General features: G+C 45.1%; 1 protein-coding gene across 3 annotated transcripts in view; it reads left to right on the forward strand.

Moving 5' to 3' along the window:
- SENP5 (SUMO specific peptidase 5) overlaps positions 1-8,740 on the forward strand; it is a 35,335-nt gene extending 26,595 nt beyond the window's left edge. For 2 of the 3 annotated variants that reach the window (XM_083504104.1, XM_083504105.1), the window contains exons 7-10: positions 2,192-2,329; positions 3,107-3,190; positions 7,665-7,715; positions 7,845-8,740. In XM_083504104.1, the coding sequence (XP_083360230.1) occupies positions 2,192-2,329; positions 3,107-3,190; positions 7,665-7,715; positions 7,845-7,955 (384 nt within the window). In that variant the 3' untranslated portion in view covers positions 7,956-8,740. Of the gene's footprint in view, positions 1-2,191; positions 2,330-3,106; positions 3,910-4,168; positions 6,540-7,664; positions 7,716-7,844 lie in introns of those variants that run through there. The other variant, XR_014526386.1, reaches the window with a different exon arrangement.
- The last annotated feature ends 4,677 nt before the right edge of the window (positions 8,741-13,417 follow it).

Raw genomic sequence — 13,417 nt, forward strand, 5'->3', positions numbered from 1 at the left:
ATTGGGCATTCTTGCCGGTGTGCACACACCAGGAGCAATGGGACGGGCATCCCTTTCCGTAGAAGTGTGCTCCTTTTTTGTGTATGCATAAAACCGTAACTTAGACAGTTGGGTCCTATTCATCCCTTCCATGTTCTTTAGCAGTTTTGCTTGCAGCATCAAGTATTAAACGCATGCAGCCTGCCTTGCATAAATGTTTGTCCTATCCATTAAGCTGCCATCCTCATCACTCGCCCAAGGCTGTTTCCACCTCTCTATATGCCTTCGACATCTTCACTCGTAGGCTAGATGCAGAATGCAGAGCTCCTTCGTTGTCTTTTGGCTGCGTTGTGCTGCTGATGCTGCGTGCGTTCACGTGCGGAAGGCTGTCTCTTAGGAATGCTAATTTCATGCTTAAAACCCAATGCCATCTCATAGCACACTTGTCAAAAAATATTGATTTTGAATAATTCAGCATGAAGAGATGTAAAGCAGTAACAGCCGCGCTGCTTAAAAATAAATAAATTGAAGCATCTGTTTAAATAAGCAAATGGCATCAAATAAATTGCGTCTGAGGAGGAAAACGGAACCCAAAGTGAATGTCTATAAGCTCTAAGGCTTAATCTACATAAAGAAGCAAATTCGAAGCAGTAGAATGGACTTTATATCGCAGGCAGGGGGTGGGGGTGAGAGTCATATTTTTCCAATACTCCTTGCAAGAAGAAAACCAACAGAGCAGAAAGTGGGCTGAGTGAGAACCTTTCTCGCTGACGTGCTGCTTTTCTTACTTTATTTTACTGTGTTGGGAGTGTTTTTTGTGGGGAGCATTGAAAATGCCACTTTCTTCGACCTGTAGCCTTTATAGGGTGTAGATCAGGTCTCAACTAGTGGAAGGAATGGAGCTGGCTTGCGAGGGATTGGAGGAAGAACATTTCACCTCTGGTTTTCCCACAAATACTTGGAGCAGACTTGGAAACAAGAGCTTTCCTGTTGGTACTGCTCTGTGCAGTTGCGGTATCACCAGAAGGGCCTTAGCCCATGCACCAGCCTTTATGCTGAGCGGGTCAGACTCCTGCTGAAAGCGGTGGGGCTTGCATTCGCTGCCAAACTTAGAACACTGGATTGCAAAGAAATAATTGGGTGTGTTCTCATGCATGTATGCTCTTACCTGTATAACAACAACAACAATTTATTTATACCCCACCCATCTTGTTGGGCGGCTCTGGGTGGCTCCCAATCGAGTGTTAAAAACATTACAGCATTAAATATTAACATTTTCCCTAAACAGGGCTGCCTTCAGATGTCTTTTAAAGATAAGATAGTAGTTTATTGCCTTACAGGGCAGGCGCCACTACCAAGAAGGCCCTCTGCCTGGTTCCCTGTAACCTCCCTTCTCGCAGGGAGGGAACTACCAGAAAGCCCTCGGTGCTGGACCTCAGTGTCCGGGCTGAACGATGGGGGTGGAGACGCTCCTTCAGGTATACAGGACCAAGGCCGTTTAGGGCTTTAAAGGTCAGCACCAACACTTTGAATTGTGCTCGGAAATGTACTGGGTGGGTATGGCTGGGGCAAGAGGGCTTGCTTCCACTTGGAAAGTCTTGCCTAGTTCAATGTCTGTGTAGTACTTGCCTGGTAATCATTGCTGCCTCCAAGGCTAGTGGGTTTTGTTTTGTTTAATTTGGCTTTGTCAGAAACCAGAATGTGCCACCACTACCTGATTTTTATCACATTTTGTATGCTCTCTTTCTTCTAAGGAGCTAAGGGATGGTTGTTTTGTCGCAGTTTATGACTCTATAAAATTAGATATGGTGACTGAAGACTGCACAGTGAGTGGCCGTTTGAACCTGGGTCTCCCTGCTCCAAGTCTGAGAAGACAATGGCCTTCCAAGCCTACAATGAGTAGAGTAACTCAAGAGTAACACAGCTTACATGCTTTTACACCTGACAACAGAACATTCATTTTCAAGAAAAATCATTGTAGTTGTTGCTGCTTCACTGGATCCCTGTTTTTTGATTTCATAGTATAGGGGAAGGAAGAATGTGTCTTATGAGAAATAGGCTGCTCCACCCACTTGCTTTTCGGTGACTTAAATACACACAGGGTGAAACGTTTTCAGGCTGTTCTCTTCCTACGGTGGTTTGGGATCATTCTGTCTGAATTGCACATGACTTTGTATTTTGTGGTGATGGGTGCTCTCTTCCCCTTCACTAGGTGGACCTCTTCAAAAAGACGCTCTTGTTAATTCCTATTCATCTGGAAGTCCACTGGTCACTAATTACTGTGAATCTCCCTAACCGAATTATTTCGTTTTACGACTCTCAAGGCATTCACTTTAAGTTCTGTGTCGAGGTAAGAGCAACTTGTTGTTATAGCTGTTCTACTAAACAGCGTCGGCCTTAGAAAAAGCACTTAGCCCCCCCCCCAATCCTTTCACAGGGCTCTGATTTTTTCGGTAATCCTTTGAAGCTTCTAATCTACACATTTCAGGACTCTTTGGCCCAAAAGAGAGAGCACTGTCAGTGTGGAAACTGGCCCAGATGTAGTTCAGAAGTTGTTGTGCGAATTAGACTCTAATCTTCAGGCAAGTGACATACCAGTCTCAAGGATCCCAGGCCAGGTGCTATATTGTTTGGTAGCGTTTCCTTGTCTTGAAGCTTGTCTTGGCTCTGCCCAAAACCTTTTGTTCTTGCAACTCTGCTGCAGCCACAAACCCTAGGAGTTTATATAATTTCAAGACTTGCTTCTCCAGCAGTACATTTCGTGCATACCCCACATTCACGAAAGTGACAGTTCCTATCCAGTGTATCTAAATTAATCCTAAATAGCTTCGAAATAGTTTATGCCCTTCATCAGTCCCACTTCTACCCCGCTCCCTTCAGTCAAGGCCCTGTGTATGATGTTTATTTCATTTTTGCATTGGGCCTGCTCGGTGTTCTTGTGAGCTTGGGGTCTCCCAGCTTCACACGATGGGCTATTGCAGAATTAATCCCAGTCTCCTTCAGTCCAAGCCGAAAACTCTTCACTATACCCACAGGTATCCTCTGCAGGGAAGCACTCAGTTAAGAAGTTTTCATAGCAGTATTCAAATGGCCCTTATTCATGTCCCCCACCCCCTCTTCTTTAAAGAACATACGCAAATACTTGCTGACAGAAGCTAGAGAAAAGAACCACCCCGATTTCCTTCAGGATTGGCAGACTGCTGTTACAAAGGTAAGGACCACCTGTGTGGTTTTTAGAATGATGGCTTTGTTGAGTAAGATGAAACACACAAAATTCACCGGAAGTCAGAAATCTCCGCCTTTCTCCAGGAAGCCCAGAGAGCGTTTGCTACGAAAACCCTCAACATGTGACGTGTTCCCACCAAACTAAGAATGCAGGGATGGGGAGCCTGTAGCCCCCCAGATTCTTTGGGACTACAACTCTCATCAGCTCCTCCTGGTGTAGCCAATGCTCAGGAATTATGGGAAATGGAGTCCAGGGACATCTGGAAGGCACAGTGAGCATAAGAATAACCTGCTGGATCAGCCAGTGACCTCTCTGGTCCAGCATACTGGTCTCCTAGTGGCCAACCAGATGCCTTTAGGGTTCCTGAGCAGTACCTGAGCACAAAACACTCTCCCTCCTGCATTTTCCAGCAACTACTATTCAGAAGCATTGCTGCCTCTTGACAGGGTAGGCAGAACATAACCACCAGGGCTGGCAGCCAGTGAGAAGCATTGGGGGGGGGTTGGCTTGCCACAAGCTCTATCTGCGCTGCAATGATGCCTCTTGCTTCTGCGTGAGAATGGGCAGGGATTCCCAGGGATTCAGCCGCAGCCAAACTAGTTGCCTCCATTTGCAACCAGGCAGTATATACCGTATTTTTTGCTCTATAAGACTCACTTTTCCCCTCCTAAAAAGTAAGGGGAAATGTGTGTGCGTCTTACGGAGTCCATATTTTTTGCTCTATAAGACTCACTTTTCCCCTCCTAAAAAGTAACGGGAAATGTGTGTCTTAGGGAGTGACTGCAGGTGGGAGGCTCTGCTCAGCGCTCCCTTTAAAGAGCCGCACACACACTCTGTGCACTCTTTAAAGGGAGCGCGGCTCTTGGGGGAGTCTTAGCCGCGCGCAGCTAAGGGGGGGGGGGGGAAGGCTCCCGCTGCCTGGGAGAGGCTGCGCGCGGCTATCCCATAAGCCAGGACAGCCAGCGCGATCGCTGTGCAGGGATTCCGCTGGCTGCCCTGGCTTCTGGGATTCGGAATATTTTTTTTCTTGTTTTCTTCTTCCAAAAACTACGTGCGTCTTACATTCTGGTGCATCTTATAGAGCAAAAAATACAGTAATTCTGGTGAAATAAATGAAATTGTGAAATGGAAAAAATCTGTGGTGGAGGTAGAATGGGGAAATTAGAGTTGGGCAGTATTTTACGTTCAAAACTGCTGTGGGTTCATGGCTTTGCTTGGATGGAGTTAGCAGATTGTAGGCAACGGCGTGTTGCATGACCGAAAGAAGCACATCTTATCTGAGGTGCCTGGGGGGCTGCTGCAGTGAATGGCGGGGGGGGGGTTTAAAAGTGGTGGAAGTGACTCCCCCCCCCCCAAGCTACCAAGACATCCACGTTACTCCAGTACGACAGCCGCTTGCAACCAGATGTAGTCTGGCAGTGATAAAAGGGAACAACTTGTGTGAAGTGCAAACGAGGGAATTTGTGACTTGCATAACCATATCCTGTAATAGTTCTGAAGAGATAAAATGGGTCATTGAACATTAAGCTGTCTCCCAACGGCTTCCTGGTACAATGAGGCATCTTGAGGCTTTATTACTGCATGAGGAAGTTCTCTCACTTCTCCTCCACCCCCACCCCCCCAAAAAAGTGACTCTCTGCAGCCCTGGGGGCGGGGAGGTAGTTTGAGGTCTAGGACATAACCTAACCTCTGGAGTGTCTGGTGATTTTTATGTCTGGAGAATCTGGAAGATGTGCTGGCAAAGCTGGAGTGTTCCCAAGCCAGCTTGGCTTTGTTGTAATTGCTGCAGGGAGCAGGACATTCAGGACCTATCCTCGCGTTGTGTTTTTCAAGTGCACACCTAAAAATAACAGAGATGCAACTGTGGCACCTGCCTTTTTAAATATATATTTTGAATATTATTGTACCTAAAACTGCACTGTTCAAAAATATAGATCTGACAGGCCCTTCTCCCTGTGCTTACAATCTAAAGACTATTTGCACCATGGAGGAAGTAAAAGGAGAACCTATTTAATTTCATATTACTTGTAAGCCACTTTGGTAGGATTCATATCCTGAAAGATGGGATATAAATAATTGTTGTATGTTTGTAGGGAGTGACTCAGGGTGGTGGGTGGCTGTCCTACTTGGCCTAGTGGACATATTGCCGAAGTCTTCCTTAAGAAACCCAGTTCTCTCCTTCCTTGTATACTTATGAAACAGGTCTCCAGGATTCACTGGGGGAAGCTTGCATGGACGTAGCAATTTTGGGGAGGGGTGGATCGGATAATGGCACACACCAACCAGACCTGCAGAGGGGACCTTGGATGCAGGCAGGTGGGCTAGTTGCCGGGGCCCACAGGCTCTGGCTGGGGGTGGCGGGTGCCAAAGCACAGTAAAAACACGGGGCTGTAGAATGGTCATTTGGTTGCAAAAACATACTTGTCACTTCATGCATTATGCCACTGTTGATCAAACTTGAGCCCCCAGCTGTTGTTGGGACTACAACTCCCATCATCCCTAGCGAGGAGGGCCAGTGGTCAGGGATGATGGGAGTTGTAGTCCAGCAATGGCTGAGGACCCAACTTTGAGAAACACTGGCATAATGCATGAAGCAGCCGTCGATTAGCCCCACTAAGACCCAGCCAGAACTTACTTTCCTTCTTTCCAACACTAGAAAGTGCTTGTGGCCGTGTTGCTGAGGATTAGGCCCGTGATGTTGGGCTGCTTTCTGTGCCTCTTTGAGCACCTGCTACAGATTAGCCTGAAACACACTGACTTGGTTCCCACAGAACCGATGAGTAAAAATGTGTCCCGTACCAAACCTTCAAATTACTGGCATTGATATGCAGGCTAATCACTCTAAAATACTTCCATTTGCCATAGCTTTATGCCTTTGTAGCTTTCTAAAGCTGTTAAGGAGGTGGGATGCAGAAATCTCTCTCTCCCTCCCTCACCCCCCCCCCCCATGAAGCCTAGAGACAAATGCTTCTCTGATCTGGCACATTTGGGCTTCTGCGGGCACCAGTGTGCAAGCACGAAACAAATTCTTCCTGTGTAAAGCAGATAGCAATGTTCAAATATTTACTCAGAATAATTGAGGAGAAACTATCCTGCTGAGGTCATTAAAAATTAGGTGCTGGGCTGGGAGATGTAATTTGTTTTCTATTATAAAATGTGTATTTGTGTTAAATTACTTGGCCCGATCCATGCAAGGATCTGAGCACCTCCTTGAGTATAGAATGCATGGGCTGTGTGACACAGCCCAGTCTGTCGTGACCTCTTGGCTTTGATTCGCTTCAGAGGACCATCCCCTAAAATAAGCTACTCTCTCTCTTTTTTTAAAAAAAAGAAACAAGGATGGGGAACCTGAGGCCCTTAGACCCGGCCAGAATGGCCTGTGGTCAGAGATGGTTGCAGGTTCCCCATCCCTGAACTGTTAGAACTGTTTCCTTCTCTTCAAAATGGAAGAAAGAAATGTTTTGCTGTTGAATTATAGCTGAATTTCTGGTTGATGTGGATATAGACTTCATCCCAAAAGGTCCTGGGACGAATCCACCCTTGCTCTGGGATCCCAGGGATTTCCAATCTACTTGTATGTGTCCCACGCCCCCTCCATCTGCTCCAGAAGTTTGGGGGAACTTCCAGGACAGATTTAGGGAGCAAGAGCAAAAGAGGGGGCGTTCTTTGTGCTGACAGGACAAGGGAGTTAGTGCTATGTTGGGTTCCACCTTCTGAGTCTGCAGATGCTGTTGCTCCTGCAAAAACATTCCTTCCCTGGCACAGTGTAGAAGTGATGAGGTGTTGGCTGCTCTCTCTCTCCCTCTCCACATTGCTGCTAGGAGTCACTCCTCTTTGCTGGCTCCAGACGAGAGCAAAGTAGGGAGAGTCGAGATGTGAGACAGTGCAGAAAAATATGAGAGTGGTTGATCAGCAACTGCTGGGTACCCCTTGCTCGCTGCTACTGGATCATCCTGCAAGCAGTCGAAGAGCGCAAGTGGTTATCTGCCTGGTGTCCCACAAGCCCAATTGGCAAAGGACTTGTGCCACGAAGAGGAGTATATAAGAAAAGTGGCTGCCTGATCAGCCCAAGGCCCATCTAGTCATAGACTTGTAGAGCTGGTAGGGACCACGAGGGTCATTTATTCCAACTCCCTGCAATGCAGGAATCTTTTGCTCAGCGTGGGGCTTGAACCCACGATCCTGAGATTAGGAGTCTCATGCTTTACCAACTGAGCTATCCCAGCATCAGGTCCAGCACTCTGTTCTCTCAGTGGCCAATTGGATACCTGCAGGACAGCTCTCTTCCCACCTGTGCACCCAGGGTTCTTTCTCTTGTATCACCCTTTGGGCAGGTGTGGCTAGGAAGTGCGGAGGCTGCTCCCCCAGCTTTCATTTGGAGGAGAGTCTTGAATGGGGAATCATTCTATGGATGTTTGAAATTTGTTTGCGTTTCCCCCCACCCCTCTTCCCCTTCTAGTGCATTCCACAACAGAAAAACGACAGTGACTGTGGAGTTTTTGTGCTCCAGGTAAGGACACAATCATTTTTTTATATTTTTTTATTTTTGTGTGGGCTTCCTCCCTCTTTAGAATCTTCCTTGTAATAATTTTCGGTTCTGGTTCCTAAGCCTCTCTCTCATTTCTCTCCCCTCCCGCAGTACTGCAAGTGCCTCGCCTTAGACCAGCCTTTTCAGTTCTCCCAGGAAGACATGCCTCGGGTGCGAAAAAGGATTTACAAGGAGCTCTGCGAATGCCGGCTAATAGACTAATAAAAAGGAAGAGGAGGAAAGAGAGAAGCTACTCCTTTCAGCATTTTCGAAGAGCCCTGGCTGGTATTTTGTGTACTTGAATTTTCTGAGAAACTTCCATGGATTTCAAAACGAGTCTTGGAGGAGCAGTGTGGCCAACACAATTACCTCAAACATTTTTTTCTGACATGCTCCTTAACCGGCGGACCTGCCACAAAATATTCCCGATGTCAGTCGTTGGTTCCCCCCTCCCCCCCTTTTCTTTTCGTTTTCTAATGTTCTTTCCTGTATTTAATATTTATTATCTTAAAAACGCATGCGCATAGGCAAAGCATGCGACTAAACAAGAAGTATAAAACTGTAGAATTGGTGCACCTTTTGAAATGTAGCTAGAAACAGAAGAGAATAATACAGGTTAAACTTTTTTGTCTGAAAACATAAAAAATGCATGTTCCATTCCCCCCCCCCTCTCTGATGCAATAATGCTTTGAATGTACAAAGAAACCCAATGCCATAACGAGAGCAGTTACAACATTTCTTCCAAAAAAAACGACAACCTTGAGACTATTCCTCCTTCAGCCTTTTTTAAAAAAAGCTCTAAATCCCCATTATATTGGGAAGAAGAGGGGTGTGTTGGAAACTGGCCTATATATTTGATTTGTGGAAGTCCAGTAAAGTTTTAAATCATTGCAACTTGGGGGGAGGGGGGGAGAAAATCTACTAGGTGGCTACTAGATCACCCTACAGTACAAAAGCAATCCCTTGTACACGAGACTCTTTAGTACTAATAAAAGATGGAGATGCTAGTTCGGTTCGGATTTGGTGGTGTTGCTCCTGCACTTGCTCTGGAACTGTCGTCTTCTTTTTTTTTAATATGGTCCCATTCTCAGGGTGATTTGTAGGCCACATCTGAGCCCTCTGAGCCTCTCTGCCTTCCTTTCCTTCTCTCTCTCCCCCCGCCCCCAAGCTCCCTTTTCTTGTTCCTTGTGTTTGTTGTGGTGTCGGTGACAGGGTCAAGAGGACAACAGCTCTTTTATCTATCTGTAAGTTTTCTTGCTTCTTGGGGCTTGTCCTGCAGGGAGTCTTAAGATTCACCCCGTGTGCATCAGTGTCGTCCTGCCCCTTCTTTAGGGGTGGTCCGCTTGTCCCCTGGCTTAGGACCAGTGTGATCACTTTCTCCGAGGCTGACTTCTCTCTCGTGTGTGCGTGTGTGTGCGTGCCAGGAATAAAACTTTTAAATGTGGATAAAGTTACTTTGCGTACTTGAAGAATGTGTGATCTTCTGTTCAAGCTTTCTGAGAAAGAAAGGCCGAGAGTTTTGGATGGGGGGGGCGCAGGGGGCAGGCAGCAATATGCTAGAGTACCTACACTGTGTGAAATTCCCACCATCCTCTTGGGCAAAGTCTGTATGCATATCTTGAGGTCTAGTAACTTGGCTCCTACTTTTTGTGTGTGTGCATGAATGAAAACTGAATTTGTGGGACCCTTCCACCAGCCACAGAATTCCACAATTTCACATTTACCTGGCGCAGCTAGAGACGTCCTGATTCTGAGAATCCCGGTGTGAACTTTCCTGGCAAATTGCTGCTTTGAAGATGGATACTGTTAGCAGTTCAAATAAGAGGAGTGGCATTCAGAGTTTCCTTTCATTTAGCGGGGTGGGGACTTGTTCTACCACCACGTTATTTACTGAGAAATCCCTGCATGTTTTCCCCCCGTCAGAACCTCATAGAATCATAAAATTGGAAAGTGCCCCATGGGTCAGATAGTCCTGCAATTCACTTTTCCTATTCTAATAAAAGGTGGGTTCCTTTCATTGCTCCTAAGTTGAAAAGGTTTTTCAGTAATAATAATAATAAAAATAAAATTAATAGTGTATTCTGGCACCAGTTCTTAAAAGTAAGCAGCTGGGGTGGTCGCGTCGCCCGCAAATGGAGCTGGTCTCTCAGCAGAGCCAATGGAGTGGCTCTGCTTTTTCTCCTTCTGCAGCAGCCTGATGGAACAGTTGCTTGCCAAGTGACTGCTGAAGGAGGCAGGAGCCTGATGGATTACGTAGTGCTTTTGCTCCGGGAGTGGCCACCTCCCTGCTGCAGTGGCGTCTCTAATTCCATCACGTTCATTGGGCAGCTACGCTTGTTCTGCCAACCAGGATGGCTATACAGTACAGGCATATTTCTGTTCTTGCCATCCCATCTCAACTCTGGCTCCAGTGAGCAATAATGTAATTTAGTTTCTTGGCGCTCTGTACAAATGCAGCCACCAACGGTGCAGTGCACAAAGTCCTGGAGACGTAAGAATCTATTCCAGAAGCATGTGCAAAGATTATCTCCTATCCCCTTAGTAAAGCGCATGTAGCAGATTTTTTAAAATTAGCTTTAACTTGCCACCTGCTGGAGTGTCCACTAAATTAAATGTGCAAGGCTTGCAGACCTTTATTTTGCAAGGTTTCGTGCCTACGCTGCCTTCAAGCAATTCATCATGGATGCCTTCTAGTAGCATCCTTGTCTTTATTGCATTCATAACTCTCTTCCATTTTTTCCTTTATATATATATATATATATATATATATATATATATATATATATATATATATATATATAAAACCTGCCTCAGAGAGGAAATTGTGTGCCGTTGTTAAATATTTCTTATGGGGGGTGAGTGCTAAGAAATCAGGAGATTAAAATACAAAACCATAAAGAGGCAGCTTGTCAGCCCCTTTGCCAGGCACAATAATTGCTATTTATGTGTAATGGCTATCGGCGGTAAAAGAGACAACTCAACGTTTGCACTGAAGATTAATGGGTTTTGCAAGCAGCCGTCTAGAAGAATCCTGGCCTTGCATGTTGTCCCCTGAATTTGTAGTGCTACAGGTTTTTGTTTTTTGTTTTAAAAAAAATCCCTTTGAGGTTAGAGACGAACACTTGTTTTTCCTGATGAACAGTCCTGGCATATTCCCTTTGAAATAGAGCAGTTGCCTAGTCCACACATGTTTGCAGGACTTAAAAGACTTCATGATAAAAAGTTAGTGGCTTCTTTTTTAAAACATTTTTCATCAAATCCTTCTTCCAAGAAGCTTAAAAGTTATACAAATGGCATATTCTGGTCTTTCAACCTCTTTTATACTTGGCAGTGCTTTGAAGTAGGTGATGTGGAGCAAAAATGATGGGTCCCGGTCTCTTGGCAGACTTTATGGCCATGTGTGGATTTGAATTACGGGTCTTCCCACCTGTCATTGCGTGGTTTATCCATTACACACACTGCCTGGGTATTCAGTATTTGAAGAAGGACATCTCAAATGACCGAAAAAAGCTTGCTGTTCCGAAGTTCTTTAAACGTCCCTCTTCCTTCTCAAAACTCTTCCTTTGTCTCCCTCCCCCTCTGCCAGACCCCTAAGATTCCGATGGTTTTGCTCAAAATTGCCAGTTCTTGAACTAAAATTGCAGCATTCCATTAAGCGGGGAGCTCTGTCCCGCACCCATTAGCTTTGCATATAATTAGATCATTCCTGCCAAAATCACGTGAAACTAGAGTTTCTCCCTGTCTTTTGGGGCTGCGTCTTTCAGGTAAGTTTAATGGAAATGTTTTCGGGGTTTAGCTGAACAGGGCATTTCAATACTTTGCTTTATATTAGATATGATTTCCTGTCAGTGCTTTTCAGCTTCAGGGCAATTCCACCAGCAGTGAGTGAAATCTGATCTTAACTTCCCCCGCTTTCCAATAGCTGTCATTACTGGTGTTATAAATTCTAGCTATTCTGAGTTGGGTTAGGATACCAGGTCGTTTATAAGTTCAATGAACATACTGCATACTTGTTAACGTTAGCCCCAATGTATATGCTGGTATCTGGTATTCCAGTCATTACTTCCCATTTTGTAGCATTATTACATTTATCATCATCATCATCATTTATATCCCACTTTTCCTCCCAAAAACTCAAGGTGGCATACATGGTTCTTCACCCCTCCCTATTTTATTCCCACAACAAGCCTGTGTGGCAGGTTAAGCTGAGAGGCAGGGACTTTTTGCACCCTGGCCTCCCATATACCTTATTTTTCGCTCTATAACATGCACCAGACCATAACACGCACATAGTTTTTAGAGGAGGAAAACAAGAAAAAAATATTCTAAACGAAATAGTGGATATATGATTTTTGTGGTTCATGCTGCGGCCACAGACAAGTGATCTGACAGTGAGTTTGGAGTAGCCCAATGCAAAAATCCTGAGGATCCATGTGGATCCATGCTTTGTAACCACAGAGGAGGGAAGGAAGGGGAACCATGGATCCTCTGCTCACGACTGCAGCAGATCCCCCCCCCCCCCGCCACCCACAGGCATTCGCTCCATAACACGCACAGACATTTCCCCTTACTGTCTAGGAGGAAAAAAGTGAGTGTTATGGTGCAAAAAATACGGTAATTTTCAAAAGTTTTTTTTTTAAACCCCCAACTGCCTTGATCCTTTGCTGAGTTCTCAGCCAGCTGTTTAAGAAATATCTTAATTTGAAAATATTCATGTCACAAATTCTGTGTCCCTCAGCGTATTGGGCTTCAGTTGGTTATTTGAAATTCAAGCAGCGGTTGTCTCAGTTCCTGCTTTCTGCCCGTTGGAAACTTGGCCTAGAATACCATCTTTATTAAACTGCAGAAGAAATAAAACACAGGCACTTGGTGGGCATAATTTGGCTTTAAATTTGTCTCTTCCAGGAAGAAAACCCCCGCTGGTAGATCCCTTCTTTATGTTTCTCATTAGTCCTCATCTATTGGAACTGGAATTATTAGGAAGCATTTTTTGAGTTATTTTATATAATCTTGTCCTGGTTCATAGCACCAGTCATGAACCAATTAGCTTTTTTTACTTTATTTGGATAGGATATTGGATGACATCTACTGTCCATTTTGCTCTCTGTCTGTTGTGACCTTAAAGGAGCTTTTCCAGTTTGATTATTTGTATAATCAGTATACAGTACAGCAATGCTCTCTAGTGGTTAGAGCAGTGGTTCCTGAAATGTGTGGTACCACCCTCTATATCGGGGTGGGATTATGCAGGCGGTGCAAATAGCCACCTGGCTATTACAAACGGCTACCACTGGATCAAGTTCATTAATTTTGTTGAACAAATTAAATTAGTTTTAATTGGCTTTTGAACAAATGTGCAATTAATTATGTTAGTGGGTTGTGCAAATCCACTGTTCTGAATAATGCTTTTTTCTATAGTAGTGGGCTTCGGGGAAGAGTTTATGGAACCAAGGGAGTGGAACCCCGAAAAAGTTTGGGAACTATTGTTTAGACTAGTGTGTTGCACCAGAGTAAGATTCAAATCCTGCCTCAAGCACATAGAGGTAAAGGACCCTGGACAGTCAAGTCCAGTCAAACTTTACTGGTGCGGCACCCACTGGGTGGTGTTGGGCTAACGCAATATCTCATAACCTACCTAATAGGGTTGTTGGGAGGAAAAAACAGTGATGGAGAGAACCATGTATGAG

The sequence above is a fragment of the Podarcis liolepis genome (assembly GCF_965112155.1).
Source record: "Podarcis liolepis genome assembly, chromosome: 5".
In the NCBI taxonomy this organism is placed as follows: Eukaryota; Metazoa; Chordata; class Lepidosauria; order Squamata; family Lacertidae; genus Podarcis; species Podarcis liolepis.